This window comes from Phascolarctos cinereus, unplaced genomic scaffold (genome assembly GCF_003287225.1).
Source record: "Phascolarctos cinereus isolate Bilbo 61053 unplaced genomic scaffold, phaCin_HiC Scaffold_2;HRSCAF=192, whole genome shotgun sequence".
In the NCBI taxonomy this organism is placed as follows: Eukaryota; Metazoa; Chordata; class Mammalia; order Diprotodontia; family Phascolarctidae; genus Phascolarctos; species Phascolarctos cinereus.
In genome coordinates, this window is record NW_027555625.1 from 217,438,960 (window position 1) to 217,463,171 (window position 24,212).

Genomic DNA, 24,212 nt, shown 5'->3' on the forward strand with positions numbered 1-24,212 from the left:
TTAGTTGGTCTACTTCAGCTTAATAATAGCTAATAAGAATAGTAACTAACATTTATTTAGTGCTATACTAAGCAATTTACAATTATTATTTCATTTGATCCTCACAGCAACCCTGGGAGGTAACTCCAACTATATTATCCCTGTTTTACAGATGAAACAAAGGTTGAATGACTTACCCAGGGTCACACAGTTAGTAGGTATCTGAGGCCAAATTTGAGCCCAGGTCTTCCTGTCTCTAGGCCTGGTGCTCTATCACCTGTACCACCTAGCTGCATTAGTGAATGCTATGTTACTACGTACCATTGCTTCATGGTCTCATTACCTACTTTGCTCCACTGATCAATATTTTTTTATGTTTTAAACAGTGCCGGATAGTTTTCATGACTGCTATCGTACTCTGTAGTTGGAGATCTGGCATTGCTAGGCTCCTCCCCTGCTTTTCATAGACTCCCTGAGTTGGAAAGGATCTCAGAAGCCATCTAATCCAATTCATATCTGAACAAGAATTCCTTCTACAATATGATTAAGTGGTTTTCCATCCTTGGCTTGAAGACCTCCCTTGAGGGCTAATTCACTCCCTTGTGAGATAGCCCATTTCAATATTGTATGAATTTGTTCCAAAGTTATTCTTTACATTGAGCCAAAATATGTATCCCTGCCACCATACCTCTCATTGGTCCTGCTTCTGCCGTTTGGAACCAAACAGAAAAAATCAAATTCCTTTTCCATGTGACAGCTTTAAAGCACCTGAAAAGAGCTGTCATTTACCTCAAATCCTCTGTTCTCTGTGTAAAATGTCCTCAATTCTAACCCTTCATGTCATTCTCTTCTGGAAGCTTTCCATTTATCAATGTTCTTCCTAAAAGGTGGTAGCTAAAACTGAAAAACCAATAACAGCATTCCAGCCATGGTCTGACAAGAGCAACATGCAATGGGGCCGTCACCTCCTTTGTTCTAGGTAATAGCCTCTCATGGCAGCCCAAGATTGCATTAGCTCCTTTGGCTGCCATATTACATAGTTGTCTCAAATTGAAATTGTAGTCCACCAATACCACCAGAGCTTTATTTTTCCTTCAGTTAAATGACTCTGTAGCCACATCTCCATCATCTTGTACTTGTGTTGTTAATATTTTGATCTGACATGTAACATTTTATCATTATCTCTGTTAAAATTTCATCTTATTGGACTCAGCCCATTATTTCAGCTGTTAACATTTTGGATCCTGATTCACCATCCAATGTCTTAGCTATTCCCGGTAGCTCTATGTTATCTGAAAATTTGACAGTCATGTCACAGATACCTTTATCTAAGTCATTAATTAATTAATTTAATTAAGTAATTAAACACACACACACACACACACACACACACACATACACTACACCACACCATACCATACCAGCATGGGAGCCAGTCATAAATTGCTGGAATACTGTACTAGAAACCTCTATGTTGACTTCAAACCACTCATGATTGAGAACTGTGGGTTCAAACAGTCAAGCCCCAAATCCACTTTGTTATACTGTTATCCAGACCACACGTCTCTATTTTGTATTTAATATCATAATGTCCACCCTGCAAATGCTTTACTGAAATCTAAGTAAAAACTGTACATTCAGCATCTCTTTGATCTTCAGGTCTGGTAACCCTGGCCCCCTCCCAAAAAAAGGTGGGTGAGGGGCACAGAAGGTTTGCTTAGGATAACCTGTTCTGGTGAAACCTATTTGCCATTTGTGATTCCCAACTCCCTTTTCTAGTGTTCAACAACCAGCCCTTTGATATGATAATCTAGAGATTTTTGCCAGAATCAGCTGTTCCTATAGTTTGCAAACTCTTCCCCCATCTTTTTTTTTTTTAATGGGACAGCCTTTACCCTATTCCAGGCTTGTGGCAGATATCCCTTTCTCCAGAATCTTTCAAAGATCATTTAAAAGGGCTTAGAAATCACATTGTACAGTTCTTTCAACAACCTAGGTTTTAATTCATTATTTTCCTTGGTAGAGAAACAGAAACAAAATAAGGTTAAGTGGCTCTGGTTTCTCTCTTTCATCCATTTTCACTGGCCCATCTACTGTAAGCATCAGTTCCATTCCTTCTTTGATCCTCCTCTTTTCCCCAATATGGCTTTTGGACAATTCATTCCTTTTATTATTCTTAGCATTCATTACCAGATTCAGCTAACTCATTCTGAGCTTTAGCACTAGAGACACTACGCTTAAAAGATCATACTGTAAGTTTCTATTTATTTTCTATTTATCCTCCATTATCTGTCCATGCTTCCATCTTGGGTTTCTATGTCTCGTAAAAATCTAAGTTGGTTAGTTTACTACTCATGGATGCCTAGAGGTAGTGAGTAGAGAGTTTGGCCTGTAGTTAGGAAGACCTGAGATCAAACCTGGCCTCAGAATTTATTAGCTGTGTGACCCTGGGCAAGTCACTTAACCTCTATTTGCTCAGTTACCTCAACTGTAAAATGTAACAACACCTGCCTCAAAGAGTTTCTGTGAGAATCAAATGAGATAATATGTGTAAAGTGTTTAGCATAATGCGTGGCACATTGTACGTGCTTAATAAATGTTTATTTCCTTCCCCTCTACTCATTGAAATGGTAAATAATTTGATTATTTTGAGCTTCTAACCTTCCTCAGATGACTTTCCTCATAGAATTTCAGGTCATCTTTTATCTGAACCTTTTGAAATCTGTTCTTCTCAAAATCTATATGCATATCTGAATACGTTCCTCTACTTTTCTTTCACAGATTCTGTGATGGAGTATCAATTCTCCCAAAGTCAAATTATTCCTGAATTACCTGTCTCTATGACAGACTCTAAGATGGAGTGGTCACTTCCCCCAGAAAACTAATATGAACACTTTCTACTCTTTCTCTATCACAAATTCTAAGATGAGTTGGTGAGACTAAGGTTGTTTTAGTGATCAACTCTGTTCCAACAACTAGCACTTGGAACCATTTTGCATTTTTCTTTATTTTAAAAAGAACCACAGAATTCCCCTCTAGTTCCTGACATTTTGTTGATTAGCCACTCTGTACTCAACTAGACTGATACTTGGGCAGCAGATACAGTTTGCTGGGTTAAAGTCTTTCTAGCTTGGAATAGGTAGTACCCACCAATAGCCTTTAAAAACTCAGGATTTCCCCCATCCTCACACCACAATGAGACCAGAGAGTAAGCATTAGTGAAGTTTGCGAGAATTCCATCTGTATTGAGATGCAGGCCTGTGTGTGATAATGGCATACTTTGTTGAATACTAAAATCAGATTTGTCAGGAACATATTGAAAGTTGTTGTCATCAATAAAGCCATCAACTTAAATGTGCAAGTGAAGCCCGAGGAAACAGGTGTTCATTCATTCAATGAATATGAATTTGACACCACGCTTAGTATTTCCATGAGGGAATGGGTGACATTTCAAAGGCATCATCACATACCAGAGAAATTTTGTCGATGATGTTATATGTGGAAGAGCCTTTGACTGTGATCTTCAGAGATAATAACAACTCACATTTATATAATGCTTTAGGTTGGCAGAGTATTTTATCTACCTGATCTCATTTGATCCTTATAACAAGTTGACTTAAAAAGTAGATAATACTGGAAATATTATCTCTGGTTTACAGATCATAAAATTGAGGTCCAGAGGGCTGAAATGGGGGAGGGGGAGGGAAGGATTTTGTCAAGGTATTCAAGGCTGGTTTATAATGGAGGGATTATATGTATTCTGCTTAACCTGAGACAAAAAAAACTAGGGTCAGTGTATGGGGTAGAAGCTGAAATGAGGCAGATTTAGACTCAATGTCAGAAGAAGCTTCCTGACAAGTAGAGCTGTCTGAAGATGGAATTGAGTAGTAGAGTGTAAAGAAAGTAAAAGAGTAAAAATATTCAGATGGTCACATGTCAGGTTGTTGAAGAAGAGATTTCTGGCCTGGTACAGTTTGAACTAGATGACCTCAAGTCCCTTGCAATTCTAAATCTGGGTTCAGCCATTTTTAAGTCACATCCAATTCTTCATGATTCCATTGTGGGTTTTTCTTAGCAAAGATACTGGAGTGGTTGGCCATTTCCTCCTCTGGCTCATTTTACAGATAAGGAAACTGAGGCAAACGGGGTTAAGTGACTTGCCCAGGGTCACACAGCTAGTGAATGTCTGAGGGCAGATTTGAACTGAGGAAGATGAGTCTTCCTGGTTCCAAGCTTATTTCTCTATGCACTTCACCACCCAGCTGCCCTATCAATGAAATTACAGAGTTCCCTTCTCCGTTATTGTTTTACAAGTGAAGAAACTAAGACTAATCGAAGATCATAGGATGATAAAGTTAGGGCTGGAAATGACCTTAGGAACTTTCAAGTCCGATCCCCTTATTTCACAGATGAGGAAACTAAAGCACAGACTCACCACAGTCACACAGATAACAAGTGTCTCAAACTGTATTTGAACCCAAGTCTTCATCACTCCAAGTGCAGTCCTTTATCCATTAAACACTACATTGTGTGTTAAATGAGCTGCCCAAAGGCACACAACTAATACTTCAAGAAATGGGTTGCAAACTCAGGTCTTTTCTCATTCTATTTGATTTTTCTTCAGAATAATAATTTTACAAAATGCACCCTACAGCCAAAAGGTATATAGGTTAGACACCAGGGGGTTTGGAAGCTACAAAAGACATTTGATAAAGCCTGTATACATTGAGAAAGATTTCAGAACAAGGATCTAACTTAATTCAACTGACAGACAAGTTTTCAACTTGCCCTTGGCTGTCACGGACTGACTGAAGCTAGGCAAATTATTGAAACGCTCTGTGAGTCAGTTTCCAATCTGCCAAATGGGTTCAAGTCTTTGATGGAGAACTGGGACTGGGGGAAGGATTGATGATAAGAATGAACTTCAGTGAAATACTCTGAGTACTTTAAAAATGGCTCCAGGTAAATGGTATTTAAATCAATGATGTTAGAGAAGATGAGTTTCAAGTGTTACTGCTTGTTAGGGATTGAGGCTAGCCCAGGAGAGAGAATTCTAAGCACTCAAATGTTTTACAAGAAATGAAATCATAATGTAGAAAAGCCCAATTCAATTTCTCCCAAAATGAGCCAAGAGATGATAACTCTAATCCTATTTAAAATGAGGGAGTGTGCCGTTGTCAGCTGAAATGAGACTGCATCAGAGCAAGAATTTTAAAATGAGCCTATTTGATAATCAAAGTATTTGCAGACCCTGTTTCACAGACTGGAAATTGGCAGAAAACATGGACTGGATTGTCAGAAGCTCAGTGTTCAAATCTCAAAGGATTAGACATGTTGGCTGCTCCAGTCTCCCCTTCTATCTAGATTCTGTTTGTCCAGGATGTTAATTTGTCTGTCAGGGATGCATAGAGTTACCCCAGCTCAGGGAATAATGTTTGAACTTGTATTTCCCCTCTTACCCTAAATAGGAATATTAAATTTTGGGTGTGTGGTCAGAGCACATTAGGGGTCTTTATATTCAGTCCTGAACTTATATTTCAGATAGGTCATTGATAAGCTAGAGTGTATCTAGAAGAGGGTAAACAAGATGGTGATGGAACTGGATGCCATGCCTTATGAGGTTTAGTTAAAGGAACTGGGGATATTTGATCCAGTGGAAAGAAGACTCATAGGGGACATGATAACCATCTTCAGGCCTTTGAAGGACTGCCACTTGGAAGAGGGATTAAACCTGTTTGCTTGACTCCACTTCAGTACATTCTACGTTCTAGTCAAACTAGACTTACAGCTGTTACCCATGTGATTTCACATCTCTTTCTGGGACTTGGTACAGGCTGTTTTACCACATCTAGGATGTGTTCCCTACTCACTACCACCTCTGAGAAACATGTTTCTTTTAATACAGAATACAGAAAAAATGACTTCTTTATGCAGAGACCTTTCCTGATCCCTACTTTCTTCCCCAAGGTGTTTGTACTCTCTGCCTATCTAAATTATTCAGTATTACTTTGTATACTTGTGTACAAGTGGAATATAAGTAGGGCTAGGACTGTTTCATTTTTCATTTTATCCCTACGATGTACTTCCATGCCTCACACATAGTAGGGATTTTTCAATTGAAATGAACTCAAGGAGACAGAACTGCTATCCTAGATGGTGTTGTTTGTCCTTTGTTCTCAAAGAGGACCAGTGACATAAACTGGAAGGGACCTTAGAGGTCATCTTGTCTGACCTCCTCATTTCATAAAGGAAAAGGGACTTCACACAGATAGCAAGAGGCAGAGCTGGGATTTGAACCCAGGGCCTATGACTGCAGATCTAGTAGTCTTTCTACTGTAACTTACATTGGATAGAAAATGTCAAGAAAAGGATTTAGTCTGGGTTTGATGAAAACATCTTCCTAATTGAGCTATCCAAAGCTCACTAAGCTACCTTGAAAGATAGTGAGATTGCCATTACCAGGAGTATTCAAGCTGAGGCCTACTGACCATTTCATAGAATGTAGAGAACAATCCTATTCAGCTCCAAGTTGGACAAGATGCATATCCTCTTTACATAAGAATTTCTGGGGTTCTGCAAAACCAACATATGGGGTAAAGGCTTCTGGTTAGAAAGCCTGGGGAAAGGTTAGAGACTTATTTGGATTCTCTTATCCTACCTGGCTCTATCACAGAGTAAAAGTGACAGCAGACACTACCTTTCTGACCCTCACCAACCCCTCTTCTAAGGAACAAATAGTCAGTGAATTTGTTTTTTCCATTTTAGGGCAATATTGCAAAGTCTAATCCCTTAGCTCCATTTTCTTCCTCATCGCTACTTAACAAAGCTGGTTGACTGGCAAGTGGTTCTTGAAGATTAAGGCAGCTTGCAATCCCTCTACCCTAATGTCTTATGTATTTCCTTGGCGGAGAGAGGCAGGAAGAATGGTTGAGACACTGATAAAATATGTAGGCAAGAGGGAGCGATATCAGCTCAAACAAGGGAAGATCTCCCCATTTCAGCTTGCCGTTAGCAAGGTGAATTGCCTGAAACTAGTGTTGAGAAAGGGCAAATAGTATTAACCTTAGGACCGAAGGGGTGATGTCTCCTGGAAAAGAGCTCATGAGCATAAATCTGTACAGATTGAGGAGCAAAAAGATGCTTACCGTCAACTATTGTTGCGTCTAAGTTTCTCTCTACCCTGAAACCCACCCTCCCCCCAAAAAAAGAATCACCTTAAGTAGCGTGCTGAATATCACTAGGAATTACTTAATTTACTTTTAACTCAGTACTAGGCCAGTTGTCCCTGTCTGTGATGTGATTCGAAGTGGGGATATATGTTTTGAATGTTCCCTAAATGTCACCCCACTGGTTTACCTGGGGGGATGGTGAGAGGGAGTGAGGAGTCAAGGATGAGTCTCATTTATTTATCTGTTGAATGAGGAGGAGGGATGGTGGCAGGAGAGTGTTTCCTTCCAATTATAACATTCTGTATAACTCAATGACTTACTGTAGTAGGGGAAGGGAAGGAAGGGAATAAGCATCTAAAATAGTGTTTATTATGTTCCAGGCACTATACTAAGCACTTTTACAAGTATCTCATGCCATCATCACAACAGCCTTTTCAGCCAGGTACTTCTGTTCCTATTTTATGTTTAAGGAAACTGAGGCAGGTAGGTGTTAAGTGACTTGCCCAAGGCCACACAGGTAGGATATGTCTGAGGCTAGATTTGAACTCAAGGCTTCAGAGAAACTATATGGGTTGAGGACTGCTACATCATTATGTCAGCATAGCTGGCTAGGGGTTGAAAGTGCTGTTTTAACTAATTCTTGGTCTAATGGTCTGTGGTTTCAGGTTTTGAGTGCAACTTTGATTTCCCCTGTGAGCTGGAGTATTCACCACCTCTGCAGGAAGATGGAAACCACTACTGGTCTTGGCGCCACATCACTTCTGAGGAGGCTTCCCAAATGAACCTGTTCAGTGGTGGCACTGCAGTGATTCATTCTGAGGACATGCCGAAAGGTAAAGAATGGTTAGAGGTCTTCTGGGGACAGGAAGTGGTTCTGAGCCATGCAAAAGGAAACAAGGAAAATGTCTGTTTATTGGGATGTGGGTTTTTTTTAACAGCTAAAGGAAATGGAAGGGAATCAATCATCAATGGGAAAAGAAACATGGACTAATGGGAAAAGAAATAACCTACCTCTACAATCAGCAATGCAGACAAAGGTTTTCCCTCTCCTTCTTAGCCTCTTAGGAGTCTCTGGGTTTGTTTTCTTCGCTTTTGGTTTGAAATCAGCTCCAGGAGCTGCATATTTCAGAGGAAGAGAAGGGAGAAGGAGTAGGGAAAGCTGGTTTACCTAGGGGAAGAGTCTGGTGGCCTTCACAGGCTGTGAAAACTCTGTGTTTGAATGCCAGAGCATCTGTGGGTCAGCATGGCACTTGATGATTCCTACAGCTGATGCTGAGCCAGATTGGGGATGGCATGGATGGATCAAGAGGAAAGAAATGTTAGGAAAATGGTGTCTTGGCAACCTCCACATACGCATAGACAGAGGCACCAGTGATTCCATCTCTGAGACCTGTGTGCCTATGCTCGTCCGCTCTCCCTTGCTAGCCACTGATTGCAGCTGCTTTGTTTCTGCCCCTTGGAGGGGGTCACCATCATACCTGTCACATCTGTTATGCAGCCCTGCCAGAGAGGACCTTATTGTTTTGAGGGTATATGATGCCTATTGTTATCAAAAGAGATGACACATGTAAAATGTTTTGCAAACCTTAAAGTATTGTAGAGATGCCAGCTGTTGTTGTTGTGAATAGGGCATAGTGTAAAAAAAAAAATCAAAGGAAATTAAGAGTCAGACTTTGATTATGCATAAATGGTCATTCACCCCCTGGATTCCCTCTCACACAAGTATAAACCCAAATCACCTTCCTTCTCCCTTCTCCCCCACCACTCCATTCAGGGCCTTCTGAAATGACTCCTGCTGGGTCATTCAGTGTGTGAAAAAAGTAAGGCAATTTCTCTCTTCATTAGATGTCACCAAATATAATAGGAATTATTGCAAAATGGCACACCTGTTCACTCTTTGCTGCTTTGAAGGATATGCGCCGTCACTCCACTGGGTTATTATAGACACTCAGGAGTGGACAGGGCTCTGTGCTAACACTTCATTTCATATCTGCCCCAGGAATCCACCCCGCTGCGATCAGTGGCACAGTTGAGTCTCAGAACATGGTCTCTTCTAGCTCTAAATCTTTTAACCTATGGCCTGGGTTGTGCTGTGGTCCTGTATCAACTCTAGGGATGAAGATGAGGATGTGAACAGATGGGAGGAGTAGAGCATCATCTAGGGAATGCCCCTCCATAGAATTGGGACTCACTATGACAACAGGAGGATGGTCCGTGCTGGGCTCACATGCCAAATTACCTCGTCTGAGCCCCCAGTTTATAGTGAAAGTCTGACCACAAGGTATGTTGTACCACTCTTTCATATGTCACTGGGGCATCTGGGTGGCCACTTGAGAAGTACTGTGATCTAACCTACAGTGGAGATGGCCTTTCCCCTAAAGTCTCATTAGCTCATAGGAACTGCAGTTAGAAGGTGTCTTAGAGATCCTCTCGTTTTCATTAGGAGAAAACGTGCGCAAAGTTAGACCTAAAATATGCTTGAAAATGATGACAAATGTACCAGTGTGGCATGTATAGCAGAATCACTCAAAGAAAGAAGTACCTGTGTGGATTTAAATAATCTGGAAGGTTTAATAAAAAGAGGATTTTGTTGATGTTAAATTCGATGCAATAAGCATTTAGTAAGTGCTCACTACAGCTAGACCCTAGGGGATGTGTAAAGACAGAAGTGATTTCATTCTAGCCCCCAAAGGGCTATACCTACAGTATATCATGGAAGGTGCCCTGAACTGGGAGTCAGGACATTGGGCTTCTAGCCCCAGATCCACACTTCCCATATCTCATCTTGGGCAGTTCTCTTCAAGCACACGTGGTCAGAAAGCCTAAAATTGAAGCCTGCCCCCAGACACTAGCCGTGTGATTTAATGTCTTTCTGCCTCAGTTTCCTCATCTGTAAAATGGGGGTAACAACATGTCTTGCAGATTGTTATGATGATCAAATAAGATGAGAGCTGTCTAGCACTTAAAAACAGAGCACTGTATGAATGTTGGGTATTTTTATGATGGTCTCTTTCCTTATGTCTAAAATGCAGGGATTAAATGATAACGATCGACCAAGTGCCTTCCACCTCTGGAGCTTCATTATTCTGCAGAGTTAGGGGCCCTTTTGTGCTGGGCTTTAAAGGATACAGAGAATGTGGATCCAGAAGGGATGGAGAATAAGAATAAAAATATTAATAATAGCTGACATTCTATCGTGTTATAAGATTTGCCACTTTATCTAGTAGAAATTCAACAATTAACAGGGGAGAAGGAGATTCTGGGCATATGGAAGGATCTAATCAAAATCAAGGAGGACAGATCGAGTCCAGTTAGGATGGAACAAAATGTATGTGTTTGGGGGAGGGGTGGGATAAGGATAGCAAGGCCAGCTAACTCCTGATTGAGAAGGGAATGGAATGCCAAGCAAAGAAAGCTGTGTGAACTTTATTTGTTAAGTAGTAGAAAGCCACTGAAGACTTTTTAGCTGAGGAGTAATTAGCTACATGATGCAGAAGGAAGGTAAATTTGGTAGTGATATGTGAAGAATGAATTCAAGGAGGGAGCAAGTGAAAGGAGGGATGTTTTATTTATTAATCACCTACTGTATCCCAGGCATTATGTTAGTAGCTGTGGGAGTTTGGTGTGTAAGACACTGTCCCTGTTCTCCAGAAGCTGCTATGGCAGAGGAGATAAGACCTGTAGACAACCCCTAGCTCAATGTCTTGCACACAGTAGGCCCTTAATAAATGTTTGTTGAGTTCAACTGAATGACTATAATACAAGGTAGAATGTGATAAAAGCTATAGGAGAGGCACTAAGTGATATTTACTTCTCTTGGTTCTCTTCTCAACTTCAAACCATTCTGGGCTGGAATTTGCTGAGAGAGCTACTCAGCAAAGTGAAATATACTTATCCAGAGTGAGGAGGGAACAGAAGGAACCCGTTACCCCCAAGGAAGTTTCACCTACCAGCCTGGCGTTCTGAGATATAAAACTAATTGCTCTTGAAGATAGATAGTTTGGAAACTGGAAAAATAAGTCTGTCCATTGCCAATCCTCTCCTTTATTTCCATTCTGAAATCATATACCCCTGCTAATGTAATCCCTGGCCCAGGACTCAGATGGTTGGTTTCTCTTGTACTCCTGCTCAGGCTTATCTCCTACTTCATCTTAACCCATCTATTGTGTATTGAAAGGAAAGGAAGACTTCAAATTCCATTTCAAGATCAGTCTAACCTTGCTGCTACCTTATCAAGTGGTGCAAATGGGATTTGGATTTGTGGGGCAAGTTACCTCCCTCCTCCCACCTCCCCAGAGTAGATCCATTGAGGGTGGGGAGAACTGCTCTGATCAGTCTGCCTGAGGGCCTTCTCCAACTGTGCCCCTTGGTACTGGTGGCACATGTTTGCTTTACCTTTGCTTCTCTAGAGCTGAGAGGATTTTACAAATGTGCCCTCATTCATTCCCCATGGGCACCTTGTGGTGGTTTGCTGGGGACCTACAAAGTGCTCAATAAATATTAATTAATTGACAAACCACTATAGGAAGCCTTGTCTTGCTTTGATATCCCAAAGGAACAGAGATCAGATCAGAACTCAGCTCCTCCATCTTTTCATGGGCATTTTTCCTGGACTTAGTGAGGGGGAAAAAAGTATTGGCCCACAACTGAGGTTGGGTTTCTATTCCACAGAGGGAAATAATTGGGGACTTCTTGTTAGGGTAAACAGATGTTCCAATGTTTTCTTGGCATTATTTTTTACGCAGAGTCTGTTCCTAGGATACAGAAAATTGGGACAATTGTCCCAAGGCCACAGGTTTTGAGGCCTCCTTGATTACAGTAGTGATTGGATTAGACAATAATATAGAGATGAAGCTGATGGAGAGCTGGAGGGAGAGCAAGAGAGAAAGTAGCTCCTGATCTCTCTCTCTATCTATCTATCTCTTTCTCTCTCTCTCTTTCTCTCTCTCTCTCTCTCTCTCTCTCTCTCTCTCTCTCTCTCTCTCTCTCTCACACACACACACACACACACACACACACACACATTTATACACACACTTACAGTAAATACACATCAGCTCATAAGAACACCACCTCTCTTCCCTATTCCACCTGCAAATATAGGCAGGATGTAGCATACAATACAGCATGAAGAACACACTGAGTTTAGTGACAGAAGACTTGGATTTGAATCCCAGATTTGCTTCTAATCTTCAGTGTGACCTTGGGTACATCACGTAATCTTTGGCTTTTTTTGTGAATAGTATTTTATTTTTTTCTAATTACATGTAAAAATAATTTTCAGCATTCATTTTTTAATAAGATTTTGAGTTCCTCATTTTTCTCCCTCCCTTCCTCTCCTCCCCCCTCCCCAAGACATCAAGTAATCTGATATTGATTATTCATGCAGATCACTTAGTCTTTCAGGGCCTCCAATTGTAAAATGAGGGTGTTTCACAAGGTCCCTTCTAGCACTAAATCTATGATCTTGTGATATTAACAATTGACCTCCCCACTTCCCACTCCCATCTTATTCTCATATTCCTCAGATTAAATAACTATAAGCCCATATTTCTATAGAATATAGAAAACACTTTACCCACAACTATCCCATGAGAACAGTAGTACAGATATTATCATCCCCATTTTAGAGATGAAGAAAGTGATTCTCAGGGAGAATCCATGATTTGGTCAACGACTCACTGTAAACCCTAGATCCAGAATTCAAATTCTAACCCCTGAGCTCTTTGAATCAACAAGCCCTATTCAGTCAATACCAATGGCTCTCTATTGCCTTCAGGGTCCAATACAAAATCCTCTGGCTTCAACCCTACCCCTTCCTTCCCCAGCCCCCATCTCCCACCCCCTATACACCATGTATTCAATAACATTGGCCTCTTTACTGTTCCTCACACAAAACATTCTATCTCCCAATGCCAGGCATTGTCCTAGGCTGTCCCTTATGCCTAGAACTTTCTCCCTGCTTACCTGGCTTTTTTGAAGTCCCATCTAAAATCTTTCCCAATCCCCCTTGATGATAATGCCTTCCCTCTGCAGATAATCTCCATATAGGATAAATCTTTAATTTATCCTGTCTGTATCTTGTTTGGACACTTTTTTTTTTCATGTCTCCTCCATCAGATAATAACCTCCCTGAGAGCTGGGCTGTCTTTTGCCTTTTTTTCCCTCTATATCTCTAGCACTTAGAATAGTGCCTGGCATATAGTAGGTGTTCAATAAATGCTTGTTAACTTAAGTACTGGTTGTATGCCAAGCAGGCACTGTTTGGCCCTGGGGTGGTAAATACAAACAGTGAGAGTGTCTGGCTGTCATTCATAGACAAAGTAAATCAAGGTAGTGTACCAAATGAATAGAACAGTGATTTAGGAAGGATGCAGAGAAGAAAACTACCTCTGAGGGTATCCGGCAAGGCCTCCAGAAGGAAGTGCCCTGTGAGCTGAGCATCAAAAAAAAGCTGAGGGCCCCATGGAGGGAAAGGGGAGGAAGGAGAGTGTTCCAGGCATGGAAGGTGCAGGGCCGCCATATTTCAGCCCTTCTGTGATTTCTTGAATTCACTATAAAGGGGAAGAGAACTGCCTCATCCCTTGCCCTTAGGAATAGCGCCCTTTCCCCACAAGAAGCCCCTCACTCTAGTTCTATTTTTAGAACTTTGTGATCTGGAATGGGTTTTGGTCACTGGCCAGCACAGTGGGGAAGGAATGATAGGGGACAATTGCCTTCTGAGTGAAATTCCACCGGCTTTGTGGAATTTCACTCTGGGCACTGCAAAGGTTTATTGCTTTGCCCCTGAAATTAAGTGGTACCTTCATCTACTTTATCAAGCTGTCTGACAACTTGATGAATACAAACAGACACTTCCAGGTGGCAGCTGTCCAATGGGGTGGGGGTGGGGAAGGGTGGAACAGGGGAACCTAAAGGACATCAACTGGATTGTTTCTCTCATTTTTACAAGGCAGGAGACTAAGGTGCAAATGAATCCTGACTCTGCCACTTCCTACCTGTGTGACTCAGGGCAATCAATCAACAAATACTTATTAAGTATCTGGTATTTACAAGAAACCTTTCCTCATCCCCCTTAATGCTACTATCTTCCCTCTGATTTTCTCCGATTTATCCTATATATTATATAGCTTGTTCATACATGGTTGTCTGCCTATGGGCTCTGTCTCTACGTGGTGAGCTCCTTGACAGCTGAAACTTTTTTTTCTGTCTTTGCATCTGCCTAGTATATAGTAGATGCTTAATAAGTGCTTGTTGTTTAACTGTGTGCCAGGCATTCCACTAGGCATTGGAGATACAAATACAAAGAATGAGATAATTCCTATTTGCCATGAGTTTACATTCTAACGATGGAGACAACAATGTAAGTGTGTATATAGGTATGCATGTATGTGTGCACATTGTTTTGCATGTATATATACATATACACATGTGTATATGCATGCATGCACGTGTGTATGTGTGTGTATATGTATATATACACACATAAAACATGTATATGTTTACATATACGTACGAACTTACTAACTGTGTGACCCTGGACACTTAACCCTGTTAGCCTCAGTTTCCTCATCTATAAAATGAACTGGAGAAGGAAATGGCAAACCACTCCAGTATCTTTGCCAACAAAACCCTAGATGGGGTCACAAAGAGTCAGACACGACTGAATGACATACATATAGAGATGTGCATTTGGAATGTATGTATGTATATATGAAATATATATGTATATATATGTATATATATGTATATATGGAGAGAGAGAGAGAGAGAGAGAGAGAGAGAGAGAGAGAGAGAAGAGAGAGTTCATAAATACACATATATGAGGTAAAGGGAGGAGTACCAAATTCCTCCCAATGTGTTACTTTCCAAGGGACAGAAACTGGACTTAGCTCACCCCACTTTGCACTTGCTGCCTGCCTGATTTCAGCTGCTTGGAGCAAAATATTCCTGAGCCAAGTACTATCTTTTTAATAATTGTATCCCCGGCACTTAGCACAGTGCCTGGCACATAGTAGGAACTTAATAAATGTTTACTGCATTGGATTAGAAAGTATTTAAATTCTAGGTCATTTGGGAGGGGAGAACACAAGGAAAAGGCTTTATGTAGAAGATGCTGGTTTAGTACCATCTTAAAGGAAGAGAGGGACTTTATGAGGAGGAGTCAAGAAAAAAAGGCATTCCAGGAATGGGGTCCTGCCAGTACAAAGGGACAGAGGCAGAAGATGGGGTCAGGTCACTTAGCCTCTCTGGGCCTCAGTTTCCTCATGTGTTAAAAAAAGACAAGGCTGTGCTAGACAGCCTCTGAGGTACCTTCTTACTCTAAATCTGTGAGCCAATGATTTATGATATATATAGTTGAAGAATCACTATATTGTGGATTAGGCGCCACAACCAGCCCATGATGTGACATTGGATATACTCCTTCCTCTCCCTGTGCCTCACTTTCTCCCTGTGTATAATGTCAGGGTTAGACTAGATACCCTCAGATGTCCCTGCCCAGCAGTGAAGCAAAGAGCAGCATTCACAACTCCAGACTCTCCCTGCTGTGATTATCTCTCTGGGTGCACATGGTACCTTTTGCTGCAGTGAAAAGGATGGAGAGGCTCCAATAAGAAATACAGTGCAAGTGGGTGGTGAAGTGGCAGGGTGGGGTCGTAGGCTTGGGGCTTTTTTAATCCCACATTTATTAGTTGGGTGATATTTAGATCCTTTTGTAATATTTCTTGTCAAAGGATGTGGATAGGCCAGAGAAAGGGCTAGAGGAAGGCAGAGAGAATAATAGCAATCACAGATAATGAACCACCAGAGTATAAATTTTGACTGGTTTTAATTTATGGTCCCTGGAACTGAGAATAATAAGTGAGATACAATTCAGAGCAGCAAGATAATAAAGAATGATAATCTTGATGGACCACAATATTATAAATTAATAAAATGGTAGAGAATCATTTAGGGTGAGGTGGTTTGTGACTTTTTAAGAAGTATCAGGGGAATGGTTTAAGTTGAACACTCATTGTCTTTGGGGAGTTATATAAACAGAAGCAATTTCTTCTTTTCTTATACCTAGGGTACCAGAAGATGGACAGCTAGGTGGTGCAATGGATAGAGTGCCAGGCCTGGAGTCAGGGAGACCTGAGTTCAAATCAGGCCTCAGACACTAGCTGTGTGACCCTGGGCAAGTCACTTTACCCTGTTTACCTCAGTTTCCTCATCTGTAAAATGAACAGGAGAAAGAAATGGCAAACCACTCCAGTATCTTTGCCAAGAAGACCCCAAATGGGGTCACAGAGAGTCAGACATGACTGAAATGACTGAACAACCAGCAGCTTGGCTTTAGTGATAAGAGTGGGAATCAGTATACCTGGGTGCTAGTCCCATCATTGCTAACTAAGTTACCACGTCACCTTGGACACAGCCTTTTCCCTTTCTACGCTTCAGTTTCCTAAACTTGAAAATGATAGAGTTGGGTTAAACCAGGTGTCATTTAAGATCCTTTTCACTTTGGACTTCCTACAATTCCATGAATATAGCAGGGGCTCTCTATTTGCAATTTAAACCAGACAATTCAGGCCCAGGATATGAGAAAGCAGACATATGCTTTAGGGCATAGAGGGACCTGGGGGCAAGACTATATAATCCTCTTGAATCTATTCTACTTTCTCCTGAGGTCTTAGAATAGGTAAGGGCAATAGAACCATGTCATTTTAGCCTGAAAATAGAAGAATGAAAATTTCTAGGTCTTCTAGCATGACTAATTGGGTAGTAAAACACACCTGAACTTCACTTTTGATATCTAGGTATGGTGTAGATTACCCCTTTCTTCCCCCACCCCCATACTTTGTCCCCATCTTTGTTGATACACAGACTTCCCTGGAAAAACACCAGGCCTAGAGGCCCAGGAAAGCCAAATTTCTTCCAGATTTCCCTGTGGATTCCTCTCCTCGAGATTATGTTCATCTCAAAACATAGTCTTCTCTTATATAAATAAGAGCTTCCATGATCTCTTGGAGCCAACCACCACTTCCAAAATGTCAAGGAATGAATGGCCTTGTGGTCTTGAAAGTTACCTGGCTTACATTAATACAATATTAACAATAATGATGATGATGATAGCTAGTATTTCTATAATGCTTTAAGTTTTACAAAGCCCTTTAGGTATATTATCTTATCATCCTCACAAATGGCTCTGTAAGGTAAATGCTACTATCATCCCCATTTTATATATTAGAAAATTGAGGTATTAGGCTAGACTTGTCCAGGGTCACATAGCGGGTAAGTATCAGAGGCAGTATTCAAGGTCTTCCTGATTCCAAGTTCACACTTTTTGCAGCTAAGTGGGTAGTGTGACATTGTCCCTCTTATTTATAGTAACAATAGATTTGGAGCAAATAAGCATTCTCAAAATGATGATAAATGGAAATGCTTATTCCACATAGTTCCCCAGCCTCAGAGGGTTCTAAATCCTGGGAAGGATGAACTGGTGGCTGGAATTTGTACCATAAAGGCCAGGACTCCTGTTAGAACTAAGTATCTTGCTCTTTGGGAAGCATGTGAATGGGAGGGGGAGGGCGAAGTGGATCTTAAATTGGGGTTCTAGAACCATGGATGAAAGAGTCTTAGTTCTAGCTCTAGCAGCATAATGTTTTCCCTACCCTTGGTTCAAACCTATATCATTAGACTCAAGCTGTCATGGTTTCCAGTCTGGCCATATCTCTACAACATATGGCCCAGATAAACTTGCCTTAAGTGTGCATAAAGTAAGCAAACCAACCTAAAATAGCCATTTTCTTTCTTCTATAATCAGCTCTTTGAAGTTGGAGTTAAGGGGATTGACCTTAGGATCGGAAGAAGAAGAAAGAGCAGAGAAACCAGACTAGGACTGAAGCTGAGCTGGATGTATGTGGGGAGAGAGGAGTGACCATACAGGCAGAAGATCCTGGTCAATGTGAGGCTTAGTGACAGATGTCTAGTCATACCAAGACTGAAGGGGGTTCAAGAGGCAGAGGCTGGGGAGCCAGGCCATACTTAGGGCAGGTAGAATGGCAAAGGGGAAATAGAGAAGCTAGGTTCTGGCCAGTAGGGTTTAGGATCATTGATGACATTGAGGGCAGAGTGGGCTAGAAAAGAAGAATGGGGAAACAGGAAGGGATAGGGTAAGAGAAAGAGGCCGGGGAGCATACCAAAAAGCCAGAGAGGCTTAGGTCAAGATAGTGAGGCTGAAAATGAGGAGATCTAACTGGGCCAAATGATGGGGAGATAAGGCTTGAGAAAGGGGAGAGGATAGAAGCTGAGAAGAATCAGGGGCAAGTTGCAGAAGATACTAAAACAAAACTTGGGGAAAGAAGTTGTAATTAGAGATGGAATGGCCTGGGGGGCTGAGTTGGTCAGGGAGGGGAAAATAGATGAGGTGCTCTGGGGCCAAAGAGGCTGTCTTGGTAGGTGGTAAACTCCTACTTCCTGGAAGTCACTAAGCAGATACTAGATGACCATTTGGGGAAGTACCTCAAAAGAGGTACTTGTTCAGCTCTAAGTTGGACTGGATGACCTTGGAGGTCCCTTCCAACTTTGAGATTCTGGGGTGCAAGGGTTCTATTTCCTAAAGGGAATAGTCCTTTAATAAACATTATTTCACTATCATGATTGTCATCGAAAGTCTTTATTGAAGTGTCATTGTGCAGTGAGCCTCTGCTCGTTGGTGAAACAGTAAGTAAGCTTATCAGACAGTCTCTGTTCTCTAGGCTCTGACAGTCTGGAGCAGAGAACATTAATGGGAGATCACACATACACACACACACACACACACACACACACACACACACACACACACATGCATACAGACAGACAGACAGGCAGACCAAGGAAGCAGCTTTCCCATATTGTGTGATTTAGGGGGTTGAGGGAAGTTACCTTACCCCCTCTCCACCCCCAAAAGAAAAGTAAAACTTTTCTATTGGCCTCTCAGCTGATGTGAAGGTATCTTTTAAAAATAGTTATCTATTGATATATTTTGGCTTTACATCATCTAAATTTGCCACTGTGTCCCTTTCCTCACCTCTTCCTAGAAAGCCATCCCTTATAACAAAGAATTTAAAGAGAATAAAAAAAGCAAGAGAAAAAATAAATCAGCAAAACTGATCAATATATCTAAAAGAAAATCTGACATCGTATGTATTATTCCTCATTCACAAGCAACCTAGCTATTTGGGGGAGGGGGGAGGTAAGGGTGTTTTCTTACATTTCTCCTTGGAGGTCCCGTTGTTCTCAATAACATCGAAATGTTCATCTTTAATTGTTTTGTTGTTGTTGTTTCCATTTACATTGATGAAGCCATCGTGTATATTGTTTTCCTGGCTCTGTTTACTTCACTTTACATTAGTTCATGTAAGTCTTTCCATGCCTCTTGGTATTTGTGATTTTCATTATTTCTTGAAGCACAGTAATATTCCATTATATTCCTATAACATAATTTGTTTAGCCATTTCCAAATTGATTGCCATCTATGTTGTTTCTAGTTCTTTGCTACCACAAAAAAAATTACTATAAATGTTTTATTGTATATGGATCTTTTTGTCATTGAGCTCTTTGGGAGTATAGAGATAGCAGTGGAATCTCTGGGTCACAGGTTATGGGGATTTTCATCACTTTATTTGCATAATTCCAAATTACTTTCCAAAATGATTTTTATTAATTCATAGTTTCACCTATACTTCATGTGTCCCTGTCTTTCCATAGCTTCTCCATCACTGACTATATCTATTTTTTGTCATCTTTACCAATTTGTTAGCTGTAAGGAGGAAACCTAAGGTTGTTTTGATTCATCTTTTTCCTTTTACTAGTGATTTGGAATATTTTCCTATAGTGTTGAAAATTTGCAATTGGTCCTCCTTTGAGAACTCTGTTAATATCCTTTGACCACGTCTCCACTGGGGAATAACTTTTGATCTTATATATTTCTATTTATTATCTATACATCTTTTATACTAAATCCTTACAATATAAATATTTTCCCAGCCACCACCTCTCTTCTTATCCTTGATCCATAAATAACATTTGTGCAAAAACATTTCAATGAAATATAATCAGTTATTTGTTTGCATCTTTTGTAATTATTTCTATCCCTTATTTAGTTAAGAATTCATCTTCTACCCATAACTATGAAAGGTATATGATTTGCTTCTCTTCTATTTTTTTTTCCTAATAGAATGTTCTTTGATATACAGGTCACATATCTACTTTGAATTTATTTTGGAATGTGGCGTAAAATGTTGTCCTAAGTCAATTTTCTACCAGATTGTTTTCCAGTTTTCACAGAAGCTATTATCAAATAGGAAATTCTTTCATAGGCAATTTATGTTTTCTGGTTATTAAACACTGGTATGTTGAGTTCCATTATTTCTGATTTTCCCTTGTCTAGTCTGCTCCTATACACATACATATATATACACACACATATACATATACATACATACACACACATACACACACACACACACACACACACACACACACACACACACATATATATATATATATATATATATATATATATATACCCATATGTATGTATTTCTATTTTAAACACCAAATAGTTTTGATGACTGCTGCTTTTTCATTTAGTTTGAGACCTGGAATTCTTACTCCCAATGGAATAGAATCTTAATAATTATTATATTTTTTGTGAAGGGACTTTTCTTTATTAAAATGCAAATACTCTTTGTTAGGGGAAAACATTGATCTTCAGTCTTTTATACCTCTTATAATCCCTAGCTCCTTTCAAGACCCACCTTAAATGCTACCTTTTCCAAAAGAACTTTTGTGATTTCTCCTCCTCTCTTCAGTTGTTAACAGCTTCCTTGAAGGCAGAGATTGCTTTATGTTTTGTCTCTCTATCCCAAGTACCCAGTAGAGTTCTTGGTACACCATAGGTGCTTAATACTGTAAATGTTCATCAAATAGAATTCATTGATAATCTTGCCTTAATCCAGTGGTATGAGTAAGACAACAGACTTTCAAACTAGAAGTTGGACAAGGTTTATAACCAAACCTTCTGTGCAATACCTCTGGAAATAAATGATTAAGAGACTGGATCATATTTTAAGGTTTGGGGGATGAGTTCCAAGATACATGTTGTTGGGGGCAGGGAGGATATTCCTTGGAATAATTGTTAAAGGAGAATAGAGCCAGCCTTATAAACATTTGAAGACATACAAAATTATTCTGCTTGCCTTAAAGTATCACCCACTTCCTCCCTTCCCTCTTGAGCACTCCTAACACCTAGCCTGGCATTGCTCCTGTCTAGTTTTTGTAATCAATTGAACAGAGAGTATCTGATGCTCAGCCTCTCATAAACTCAGTTTTCAAAAGTCCTAAAGGTAAGTGTTCTACCAAATACATACATGAATGAAGACGTCTCTACCAATTCAAATCCCAACCCCCTCTCTGCCTTAATAGATAGTTTCATGCATAAATTGGGGGGGGGGGAGGATCTGCCAACTAATGGCTAAAACTTTGGTCTCTGAATTTAACTAGATTATTCTTGGACAAGAGACATAGTTCACACCCATACTCAAAACCTCTCTGATTTGATAAAAATTTTCAGGTTTTTGGATTCTTCTTACATTGCTTTTGAAAAGTCAAGATCTCCTCCATATCAAAAGGAGTATCCATCAAAGGAGAGCAAAACCAAGTAGAATTTGTTTAGATGCAGGTGTTGACTCATTACAGTGAAAAACTTTCTAACATTTACAGTTATTTCGAAGTGGAATGAGCCCCTCTTGGGGAAAGGATGCCTCTTGCTTCTCACATACTAAAATACTTCAAGGAATGATTGGGTGACCATTTGTTAAGAGTGCTGTGGGGAGAATTCTAATTTAGGTGCAGATTGGACTAGATGACCTCAAAGGTCCCCTTCAGTTCCTAAGTCTATGATTCTGTAAAGAATTCAATTCAGTAAACATTTAAGTGCCTGCAGAGCAATGCCCAAAGTGATGGGGATTTAAAGAAAGATTATGTGGACCCTGCTCTCCTGGAGTTCACAATCCAAGTTCCCCTAACTCAAATTAATGGTGGGAGAGATGAGTATACAAATAACTCTAATAGAAAGAAGAGTGTGCTAAATATGAAGCAGAGAGAAAGGGAGGGAGGGAAAGAAGGAGAGGGGGAGAGGAGAGAGAGAGGATGAGGAGGGAGGAGAAGGAAAGGCAGGGGGAAAGAGAGGAAGAGAGAGAGAGAGAGAGAGAGAGAGAGAGAGAGAGAGAGAGAGAATACAATAAATACTTATGTTCTATGTGTTTTATTTTTATTGTGATAGATCTAAAATTCCCACCATTGAAGTCATTCTTTCGAACTAGAGTATACAAGTGAGAGTGCTCTTTCTGTAAGTTTACTTTTTGAAATATGGGAAGAGACAGGATCCAAATAAAGCCAGAACCCCATGAGATTATAACCCAGTTTGGGGAGCTCTGGGACCAAACCCAACTTCAGTTATTTAGACAGTGGAGGAGGAGAAGCCAAGCAGCCATCTGAGGATTCATTAGTGTCCATTGTTGCTCTGCTGGTTTTGAATCAGCAGTAGACCCTTTGCATTTCTGCCTTGTATTTCTTGATATTGAATCAGCAGAGGGGAAATGGAGATGTACAAAAGGCTCAGTTTCTTCCTGTGTTTCTGTGGGTCCTAGCTGAACTGTCAGCAAACATCAGGACAGCTTGGGATAGTTTTGTGTGTGTGTGTGTGTGTGTGTGTGTGTGTGTGTGTGTGTAAAGTAAAAGCATAGCAGCCTGGCCTGATGCTGAGTGGCAGCTCAGTTCCTCAAATATAGTTTTCTCTATTTATGTAGAGGACACTACTAACCCTCCAGATTCTCAACCTCAGGGTCATCCTTGACACCTCCCTCTCACTCATCGCAACATAGACAACCAACTGGCTGATAGATCTCATTTCCAACTCTATAGCATCTCTTACATATGGCCCCTTCTCTTCACTCACACAGTTGCTACCTTTATCACCTCTCACTTGGGCTATTGCAATAGTATCCTATTTGAAATTCCCCTTCCTCAAACTTCTCATTCCAGTCCATCATCCACATAACTATTAAAGTGATTTTCCAGAAGTATATGTCACCCACTGCACAAATTCCACTGACTCCCTTTTACCTTGGCATTTAAAGCTCTTTACAACCTGGCTCTGTCCTACCTTTCCAGGCTTCTTATACAGTATTTCCCTCCACACAATAAGGTCCAGCCATATTGGCTATTGACCTGTTTGCTGTTTTGCATTGGCTGTCTGCCATGTCTGGAATGTTCTTCCTCCTCATCTCTGTTCTTTGTAATGTCTGGTTTCATTCAAGATGCTGCTTAAATACCACCTTCTTTTTTTCATATAAAGCCTTTACTGATTCTCCTAACTGCTAACTTTCTCCCAAAACTACTTGGTACTCATTTGTTATATATTGTAAATATACTTATATATACACATTTTGTCTCTCCCATTAGAATGAAAGCTCCTTGAGGCAGATATTACTTTACTGTTGTCTTTGTATTCTTAGCACCTAATCCAGGGTCAGGCCTATAGTAAATATTTAACATATGCTCTATTTATCTATGTATGGTGTTTATAGTGATGAGAAAAGTGGCTCAGTATTCTCAAACTTTTTGGGCTGCATACCTATTTCTCAGACTCCATTAGTCCAACATTCTTACATATAGCTTGAGGGAGCTTCTCAAGCCCTTCTCCATTAGTCTAACTGAATTTATCAAATTAACTTCCTCTTATTAGGTAGCCAACTCCTGAAATTGTGAAATATAGGACAGATGCTGTTGTTGAGTTGTTCTTCAGTACTGTCTGACTCTTTGTGACCCCATTTGGGGTTTTCTTGGCAAAGATACTGGAGTGGTTTGCCATTTCCTTCTCCAGCTCGTGTTACAGATAAGGATACTGAGGCAAACAGGGATAAGTGACTTGCCTAGGTTCACACAGCTAGTAAGTGTCTGAGGCCAGATCTGAAATCAGGAAGAGTGCCAGGCCCAGAACTCTATCCACTGCACCACCTAGCTGCCCATAGG

At 40.5% G+C, this 24,212-nt stretch overlaps 1 protein-coding gene across 1 annotated transcript in view; it reads left to right on the plus strand.

The window, feature by feature from the left end:
- ALK (ALK receptor tyrosine kinase) overlaps positions 1 to 24,212 on the plus strand; it is a 1,019,362-nt gene that overhangs the window by 298,802 nt on the left and 696,348 nt on the right. Inside the window, 1 exon segment of the mRNA XM_020983767.2 lies at positions 7,814 to 7,981. Within this exon segment, the coding sequence (XP_020839426.1) occupies positions 7,814 to 7,981 (168 nt within the window).